Genomic DNA, 10,584 nt, shown 5'->3' with positions numbered 1-10,584 from the left:
CAAGTAACTGTAAGGTCTTTATTCTTATCTTGAACAACTATCTCCTTGATGGAGACTCTAGAAAATTGCTTTTTGTTTTTACCCTCCCCCAACAAAAAAGCCAATAAAAGAAAAAAGTAAGTTCCAGTTTCATAGTAAACAATTACAATGAGTATAAAATAATGGTGTCACAGTAACAATTAAGGTAAATTACCTTAAAAGGGTTCTTGAAAGTATACATTATGAGTATTTTTCTTATAAATATCACTTAACCTCAGTTTGGCAGAAAGTGTACACTGTTTTAATTTGTAATAGTACTAATAGGGAACACATGGAGTAAAGGCTTACTAATGCTTTAAAATAATTTCCCATATCAACTATTTTTTTAATTTTAGAAAGATTTCTTCATATTCTGCAAGTTGACTACAGAAAGCCAAAGCAAACCAGAGAAGCCAAATAATTTATGAACTTTTTAAATGTTAAGTTGTAAAATCTCAAACATACATAAGCCAAAAATTAACCATTTTAATATAATTTACTATTAGGTAAAAATTTTTTCCTTCAAATTTCATTTTTGTTTCCTCTCTCTCTCTCTCTCTCACACACACACACACACACACACACACGAATACTGTCTACTTGCCAATTTCTAGGAAAGCCAAAGGCAGTAACAGACAGGACAGAGATTAAAACAATGGGGAAAAAACATGAGAGATACCAACCTTCTGCACAAGGTACAACTATCAGAGCTCTGTCAATAAAAACCGTGTTAGTTAGATGCTGGGCCACGCCAACACTTGATGGGTCACGAAACTTAACATAACATACTTTGGAGGAAAAAGCAAGAGGTGCGTTGCTGCAAGATAAAAAGAAAAATAATTAGACTAATAAACATTAGCTTGGTTTTGTCACTTTCATTTAAAATTTCTTTCTTAATTCTTACATAATCTCACATAATCAATTAAGAAATTTTTGTTGCTAAGGATCATTAAGACATAAAATAGCAAAACGTAGTCATTTGATGGTGATCTGTCTGCCAAGAGAGAAGGCAATGCAGGCAGGCCTACAGCCTTATTTGTAAAACTTAAAACTCAAAATTAATCTGTCCTTAATCTGAGTGTAATGTATAATGTTAAGCCAATATAACCCAAAGATGTTCAACCAGTGTATCATAAGTAGGCAAAATCTTTATAAAATCTCCTGTCCTCAAAACTTCAAATTTTATAACTACTCCAACTCTTCCTAAATATGATTCCCCAACATTTAAATTACTAAAATCTTCACAACAGTCCTAGAAACAATCAGACAATACAGAATTAAAATCAAGGTCTTTTGCCTATACCAGACTGCTTTAAGCTGGACAATGTAATTTTCCAGACAAAAAGATTTTACAAACAAAATTTTACATACTTATATGCAAAACAGCATAGACTCTAGCCTTACTTGATTCAGTTCAACTTAGGCCTATGGTAAAAAGGAACCAGACACAGCATAAATGAAAGGAACTTTTCCTAATGAGTCCATCTTGTTAGACTCCAAAATATACTATCTTCATAGACAATCATTTTGTCAACCTATCCATAATTATTTTTCATTAAAGTCTGTGATTGTCTTTAGCAAAAAAAAAAGGCCCAAACTAAATATATATCTAATCTATAACATAAATGTACAATCATTTGAAACATAGAGATCACTTGAAAAATATCTTATATGACTTGTACAATAATATTAATTTACTCTGGTTTACAAAACAGGTCAAGGAAGTTGACCACAATCCCAGAACAAGCAAATGGAAAAGATTTGAAATCTAATCACTTAATTCCAAATCTCATGCAACCATAATTATTCAACTAATCAAGAATTTAAATATAATTTTGATATATTATTTAATTAGCAATTCCACAAATGGTCATTTTTAAAATTCAAAAATCTTTCTTTGCAATCCTTCACATATAGCAACAAATCCATCTTTAAAAACAATGTAGAATAACCACATTAATAATGGTTAAATTTATACATATTTATGCTATTAACCAAACACTGTGATGATAAAATGTATTTGTATTTAGAACTTGAAACTATTTACACATTAACATAATTAGTTAATTAAACTTGGTAAAAAAGACCTCTACGGCCGGGTGCGGTGGCTCAGGCCTGTAATCCTAGCACTCTGGGAGGCCGAGGCGGGTGGATCGTTGGAGGTCAGGAGTTCGAGACCAGCCTGAGCAATAGTGAGACCCCGTCTCTACTAAAAAATAGAAATTATCTGGCCAACTAAAAATATATACAGAAAAAAATTAGCCGGGCATGGTGGCACATGCCTGTAGTCCCAGCTACTCGGGAGGCTGAGGCAGTAGGATCGCTTAAGCCCAGGAGTGTGAGGTTGCTGTGAGCTAGGCTGACGCCACGGCACTCACTCTAGCCCAGGCAACAGAGTGAGACTCTGTCTCAAAAAAAAAAAAAAGACCTCTACCTTTTTCACACCCAACTCAACTCACTTCGGCCTAAGGCCATCCAATTCAGTATTCACACCAGCTCTCACAAAAATCGCCCCTTATCCAATTCAAGATCTAAGTCAAAGCATTTTATGTGTTATCACTGAGGTAAATAGATCCCATCCAGACTTAACTCACCACGCTACATCATTGAATCTCCAATTTATTAGGCCTCGAGTGAGCTCTAGTCCCCCAGATCCAAGTGCCTGCTGGAGTACTACACCTTGATGATTACCAGGGTCACCTTTAAATCATTAAGTACAGAATACATTCACCATCCTCTTTCCTTACCAACCCTGCCCTTTTTCCTTTATTTCATATCTCAGTGAAAGATGTCATCGAATTACTCAAGCCTTAAATCTGGGAGTCACTAGCGTCATAGTCATTAGTGCAGTTTACCACGTATTTCTAAAGCTCTTTCTAGGTTCATGATAAAATTCTATTTTTCTGCTCCTTTAAGTTAGGTGTGGCCACATAACCTCCCTTTGACCAATTAAGTATGAGCAGAACTAATGTGTCACTATTCTGAAGATGCGTGAAGAGCAATTGCTAGGCTCTTTTCCTCTGCCACAGTGACCATCAACATTCAGAAGATTCATCAGCTTCACCCTAGAGTGAGTGATCACAATAAGCAGAGTTCACACTTCTACCAATTTAGTGTAAGAAATAATCTGTTTTGTCAAATTACTGAGATTTGGGGTTGTTTCCAAAACTCTGCCTATCCTACTGATAAACCATTCTAGACCTTTTTGTACCCTTATCCAATAGGTCCATAAATCCTGCTAAGAGTACCTCCCAAATATTTATCACATTAAGTATTAATGGATTAATTTAATTAATTTAATCATTCTCACTATCAGTGCCTTAATTCTGGCTCTCATCATTTCTCATCTGGATTACTACCATGGCTCCTAACCACCCACACTGCACCCAACCTCAACCCCTTATTAATGGTCTTCCACAAAAGCTCCCAGAGTGATCTTTCTAAACCCTAAATTTCATCATGTCATTCCATAGCTTAAATTTCCTCAAAGGCAACCTTCTGTTCTTGCTTCATCATCTAAATGCACCCAAAAATCCAGGCATACAAATACTTGTGGTTCTGAGAACACATGATGAACATCTGGGTCTTCTATAAGCTGTTCCATTTGGCTGTGATGTCCTCTAACTCCCTTTTTGAACGGTAATTCCATTTTTCCTCAAGGCTCAGGTTTCCAAGTGGGTAAGCCATCTTAAAATACCACAATGATAAAAAAAAAAAAAAATACCACAGTGATTAGGTACCCCTCCTATATGTGCTACCAAGACATTCTGTAAAACTTCAACACAGGCCTTATCACAGTTTCCTTATGTGAAATCTTCAACAGATCTTGTAAACTTCTCTAGCCACAACTGATTAGCCACCTGTCACATAGGCCCATTTCACTGGGCTGACCAGCAACCCACAATTTGAGTAGTCAGGCTTAACCAAATGAGCTTGGAACAATCAGATTCTCTCTACTGGGCTGGAAAGTTACATAGAATCCCCTTGGGCCAGATACACAGAAACAAACTGAACTGACAATACTCTTGAAAGCCAGAGATAGTCACCTTGATTGCTGATACCTTTCTGGTTGCCAGTCCTAGTTCCCAGGAGGTCTGGCTGTACTACAATCTTCATTTTTCAATTTAATGAAATTCTTTTTAAGAAATAATACCTCTTCTTGAACTAGACTGGGTAACACTTTTTCTGTTCCTTGCAACCAAAAAAATTTAGGATTACACTGACCTACTTAAAGCCCTATCAATTGGAACAGGAATACTCTTTTAGCCCTGAAATCAAGAGCCTGACAAGCCATCTTTGAAGCTACGTTTCCTAAACTGAAAGATCCTTTTCTGAAAGAATGTAAACATAAATAATCACTATTGAAAACTAAAATCACATTTCTAAATACCCCTAGTTGAAACTTACTTCATTTCAAACTTAAACATCAACAGAAATAGGAAATCTGAGCCTAGTTTGTAAAGCAACTACATATAAATAGACATGTCACCAAGATTTGAAAAGCCTGGAAACTGGTTAAAAAAAACACTGGTCTGTTCTGAATGGCATAATGGAAGTGTGGGTAGTAGGCAGGACTACCCCATTGCTTTAAGCAATTTTCTTAATCTTCGTCTGAAATCACCTCCCTTAAAATAAGAGAGTAAAGGCTAATTTATATAAATATCTGGGCTTTTCAGGAGAGGGAGTAACACTTTTTTTTTTTTTTTTTTTTTGAGACAGTGCAGTGGCGTCGTCATAGCTCACTGCAACCTCAAACTCCTGAATTCAAGCAATCTTCCTGCCTCCACCTCCTGAGCAGCTGGACTACATACAGGTGCACCACCATGCCCAGCTGATTTTTCTATTTTTAGTAGAGATGGGGTCTTGCTCTTGCTGGTCTCAAACTCCTGAGCTCAAGCCATCCTCCTGCCTCAGCCTCCCAGAGTGCTAGGATTACATTCGTAAGCCACCACACCCGGCCATAACACTTTTATTTTTAACATTATGGACTAAAATATGATACGGTGGCAAGCCTACACACAGATGATAAATAGCCCAGCAAACAAATATGTACTTATTTACAAATCCGTATGTTTCCAAATCTTGTATTTAGATCCTTCTCTTTAGTATATCTAAACTACCAAATAGATTTACTTTTTTAATTAATCATTTAAAAATGTAATTTTGATCTACAGTTTTAATTTTTAAAAGGAGGGTTACATATTCCATTTGGTCTAAATGTATACATCTATAGAAGGTAGCAGTACTTAAATTTAGAAGATTTTAGTTTGACCTCATTTAATGACTCAAACTTTTTTTTAAATATAAAATCTTACCATTTTTCAAAAAAAATTAGAATTTCTCTCTGAGTTGTAAATGCAGAAATCAAAGAACCAACTTTTTGACCATCAGTTAAATTTCCTGGGCCCTAACGAGTTATTTTGTTTTTCATTAAACAGGGTGATGGTCCTGTATGATATTTTTAAAAGTCAATGTGGTAATAAAATGTCCAGTATTTTATTAGTACATTACATTACATTAATATATCCTTTAGAGGATCTATCAAAAGGGATATAATCCAAAACATGAGCAAAGTATATAGTTCTAGGACAAAAATATTAATCGACACTTTATTTATAATAGGGCTTCAATGGTCCTTTGGTAACACAATTCCTCCTTGTACAAGACTTTCTTATGAATTGCTGACACCCACTAAATGCCAGTAGGCCTTCCAATCATAGCAATCATAAATACACACTTCCAAATGCTTCTAGCTAAAATTGACTGATTTGCAATACCAAAAAAAAAGCAACCAAAATATCCAGCAAAACACAACACACTTAGAACAATTAGTCTTTAAATATTACTATAAATAAAACAGCAATATGAAACATGCTTATTACGGGTTAAGTGAAGAGTTACAATCACAGTGTAGGATTCCTTCAACTGCACTGTATTACAATAAATGCATATAAGGACTGGAAGGAAATACAAGGAAATGGAGAAAGGTTTTGATACAGTGGTAGAATCACAAGTGTTTCCTTTTCTCTATTTTCCATAAGGTATCTATATTGGTTATATTAATTTTTTAACTAAATAAACTTAAATAAGTAAGTAGTTGATATATTTTATCTTTCTTTCTTAGAATCTTTGAAGACCAGAGAAGTGAAGGAAACCTGTAAGCAAAAAAATCAACACAGGCAAAAATCTCTGGTGTTAGGAATCAGGACAGGATTACCCTTGGGGGTTAGTCACTTGAAGGGAGGCACAAGGAACTTCCACGGTGCAGATAATCCTGCTCTGTGTGGTTACATAGCTATGTTTACTTTGTAAAAATTCATCCCGCTTCACTTACGTGCGCTTTTCTGTATGTACATTATACCTCAATGAAAAATTTACTGAAAAACCAGATTTCTTACTAATGTAAAAAGGTTTTCATCAGCTATGACATTCATTTATTGTGCAAAAAATTACAATAGTAATTCTGGATACTTATCTGGCAGTACAAAAAAGGACGACAAATTACAAATAAGAATTCTTAATGCTTATAATGAATGTTTACATGAATGCTTAATGTTTAAAATTTAAAATAAATCTAATCACTGCCTCATGCCAAAGAATTAAACTTAAAATGTAAATTTTCATATTAGCAACGGAAATCATAAAATTTTAATGAGAAATTATTTTCATATTCTATTGAAGAAATATATTTCCAATTTTAAAACCACTGAATTTCTGCTCAGCTTCTAAAGATCAATCATAAAATAGTTTATGTGACACTGCAAAACATTTATCTCTATCTTCAATACAACCTACTACTACTGTGTTTTTATCCATTTAAGCCCCAATTTGCAAACACATCTTTAATATAAGAACCAGGTAATGACAACTTCATTACAAAGCAGAGAACCTGTTAATAAAGCATGTCAATATTGAGGCAAAACAAGAATGAGGGATCTAGTGTTGCACTTATGGAAAAACTGGTTAAGGATTTTGCCTGGCCTGTGTTACATTTATGCTACAATTTTGATAAATGTATTACAGTTTGTGACTAACTCCACTTTAATGTTCCATATGTTTAAGTAAAAAGCTTCTTATTTTCTCTGACATTTAAACACCAGTAACTCTTGATGTGTCAGTTAATAACTGGCAGCATATTGTCACCCAAACCCAGGTGTCAACCATATAAGTAGTATGTTGGCAATTAAGAATATTCTGATATATTTTTTGTACCTATAAGATATTACCACAACATGGAAAGCAAGGTTACTTTACAAAGGTTCACGTACAAAATATTTTACTGACTGATTCCGATTCTTGCAAGATACCAGCACTCCTCCAAATACTTCTCAATTAAGAAATGTTCCGGCAGGGCACAGCGGCAGCGGCTCCCACCTGTGATCCTAGCACTTCAGGAGGCCGAGGTGGGAGGATTGCTTGAGGTCAGGAGTCCCAGACCAGCCAGAGCAAGTGTGGGCCCCGCCCCCCCCATAAAAATAGAAAAATTAGCCTGGTGTGGTGGCATGCGCCTGTAGTCCCAACTATTCGGGAGGCTGAGGCAGGAGCATCGCTTGAGTCCAGGAGTTTGAGGCTGATGCCACAGCACAATTGCCCAGGTGACAGCGAGACTCCGTCTCAAAAAAAAAAAAAAAAAAAGAAATGTTCTGAGTACTTAAATCAAGATGGCTGAAAGCATTTTCAAAAGTTCAATAAGGCCAGGCGCGGTGGCTCACACCTGTAATCCTAGCACTCTGGGAGGCCAAGGCAGGTGGATCGTTTGAGCTCAGGAGTTCGAGACCAGCCTGAGCAAGAGCAAGAGCCCGTCCCTACTAAAAATAGAAAGAAATTAGCTGGACAATTAAAAATATATAGAAAAAATTAGCCGGGCATGGTGGCGCATGCCTGTAGTCCCAGCTACTCTGGAGGCTGAGGCAGAAGGATCACTTGAGCCCAGGCATTGGAGGTTGCTGTGAGCGAGGCTGACGCCAGGACACTCTAGCCTGGGCAACAGAGTGAGACTCTGTCTCAAAAAAAAAAAAAAAAGTTAAATAAGATATTCAAAGCTATAAATGCCATGGCTAATCAATCACAATGTATGTGCATGCACGTATAAAGTATTCTTCCCAAGAAACGTATTACTTGAATCTCATCATGAAGAAACGATCTACATAAACTCAGACTATGGGTCATTCTACAAGCAAAAGCCAACTCCAAGGCAAAATGTATGAAAGATTTTTAAAAGGTGATGGGATTTGTTCTAGATTAAGGGAAATAACTAAAAGGATTAGTTGGAGCTTTAAAAGGAGATAGTATAATTATATACTCGATCAAAAGAAAAAAAGCTTTATTAGAACAACAGGAAATTTTAATAATCAACTATAGCAAAAAATGGACAAACGCACGTTAAGGGAACATGGGTGTTCTATGTTATCTGTCGACTTTTCTGCACGTATGAAATATTTCAAAATCAAAAGTAGAAAAGAAAAATGTAAAAGGCAAAATTTAAATATCCAAATAACATATCTATACGGTAGCACTGCTATAACTTATAAGTAGAAAATTAAAGAAAACTAGGTCTATAGGCATCACTATGAAATAAGTCAAATCAAATTTTTTAAAAAAGAAAGAAACCTTGGGCAACAACTACCTCTTCCTTCAAAGGATTTTCACATAATGAACAAAAAACTGAGAATCTTAAGGTTCTAAGACCTTAAAAAAAGGATATTTATGCGTGTGAGAATATGAACAACACCCAAACCCGTACAAGTTTTTTGAGTAGATAACATTGTACAAGGGAAAATCTTACCACCTCAAAATACACCACTTGGGAAGTGCCCACGACCTGTGAATGCCAGCCAAGATGTGGACTTTAAAAAGTACAAAGCAGGGATAATGCTGCACCTTTTCTGAAAGGTCTGGGGCAGCGTGACCTTCCAGGAGAAATATTTAATCTGTTGTCAAAAGGGTAAATAGACACGATCTTTAATACCAAGATGCTAAATTTGTGAGACCGCCCTGGGGAACAAATACAGTCCTAATCCTATCATGTCATCAGCCGCAGGCTTTCTCGTCAGCAATAACGGCCTGACACTTAGGCCTTAAGAACCGATCAGTTGCTCAGGCGCAGTTCCTGCGATTTTCAGAGCGCAAAAACGCTAACAGGCGTTTGCCATGAGGACTACTCCGGGCCCACCTGCGGCCATCTTAAGTTCGGGGGGAAAAATGGAAGAGGGGTGCACTCAATTCGAAGACCTGGCAGCGACAAGTCCCGGAGGCGCGGAAAAGGCAACCAATCTAAATCTTCTCTAAGGGCTCGAAGCAAAGGTTAACCCCCAAATCCGACTCATACGGAGAGTGGAACCGCGGGGCCCCCGTGCCCTTATCAAACATGGGCACCAAGGTAGGCCCGGGCGGTCACGTGACAGGCACCGCGCGCCCACGTCCGCGCTCTCCCCCACGCCTCGGTTCCCGAGGTCTCTATGGCGCCCGCGCCCTTCCCCCAGCCGAGCTCCAGCACTTACTCCGGGGGGTAGAGCCGCAGCTCCTCTATTTCTCCTAGGAAGGAAAAAAGCGTCCGCATCTGCTCGCTGGTCACCGCTGACGACAGATTCGTCACCTGAATCACTGCCGTAGGGGTGAGGCCGAAGCCTAAGCCCAACCCGAAGCCGCCGCCGCTGTTCATCCTGATCCTCGGGCCGCTGCCTTCCCGCTCCCCAACGTCTACGACGCGTCAGCGACGGAGCCGGGAAAGCGGAGACCGCGCGCCCGCGAGCGCGCTCCCGCTGGCGAATGCACAGCGCCGGGCAGGTCTAGCCGCCCATTTCACAACTCCGCTGCTCCCGGGGTTGCGCGCGCCGGCCGGAAGCGTCGCCCCGGCAACGCGGCCGGTCTCGGGCGGCGGCTGTTGAGGCTTTGGGGGGGGGGTGGTCTTCGGGGTCTTTGCAGCTGCTCTTTCCCTCCGCCAAGATTTTTATCAGGGTTTTTGTTTCCGCTGAAACTCGATCAAATTCTTGTGTTCCTATCAACGTGGGAGACTCAGCTCTTTCCAGGCTTACTCTAGAGTCGACTGGGAAACCCAGCGGCCTGGCCTGGAGCGAGGCTGGAAAGGAGGAATGACTCCCCTCATCGCAGATGAGCACTTGACCAAACTCTGGCGCGTCGTTATTATATACAGGCAACTTCTCCTCCCCAACTGGCTTAAAAAATTGGCAGGCGTCCTAATTGTGAAAAACTTGAAAATTTTATTATACAAAACGTGTAGGTTCAGATCCAGTTAAGGAAGGAGGCAGGAAGACTATGTAATTTTTTCGCTTGTTCCACAGGTATTAATATTTATTGAGTGTAATGTCCGAGACACTATTAGACAAGGGCACATAAAACACAGGTACAGACGGTCCACATAGAACTTGAAACCTGATGAGAGGCAAGTAATATATGTGAAACTAGGGCAGCTGTCCCCAACATGCCCTCCGCAAATCCCTGAGGGACCCCAGACCTGAGACCTTTTCAGCAGGTGGGCAAGGTCAAAATGATTTTCATAATAATACTAAGAGCTTGTTGACCTTTTTCACCTTGTTAACATTTGCA

General features: G+C 38.7%; 1 protein-coding gene across 2 annotated transcripts in view; it reads right to left on the bottom strand.

Annotated features, from left to right (window-relative positions):
• SREK1 (splicing regulatory glutamic acid and lysine rich protein 1) overlaps positions 1 to 9,890 on the bottom strand; it is a 35,021-nt gene extending 25,131 nt beyond the window's left edge. For both annotated transcript variants that reach the window (XM_045566595.1, XM_045566596.1), the window contains exons 1-2: positions 9,519 to 9,890; positions 702 to 835 (exon numbers count right to left, since the gene is read on the bottom strand). In XM_045566595.1, coding sequence (XP_045422551.1) covers positions 702 to 835; positions 9,519 to 9,679 — 295 coding nt within the window. In that variant the 5' untranslated portion in view covers positions 9,680 to 9,890. The remainder of the gene's footprint in view (positions 1 to 701; positions 836 to 9,518) is intronic.
• Positions 9,891 to 10,584: the final 694 nt, after the last annotated feature.

This window comes from Lemur catta, chromosome 12 (assembly GCF_020740605.2).
Source record: "Lemur catta isolate mLemCat1 chromosome 12, mLemCat1.pri, whole genome shotgun sequence".
In the NCBI taxonomy this organism is placed as follows: Eukaryota; Metazoa; Chordata; class Mammalia; order Primates; family Lemuridae; genus Lemur; species Lemur catta.
Note: the sequence above shows the minus strand (reverse complement) of the source record. Positions and strands in the feature narration are given on the sequence as shown.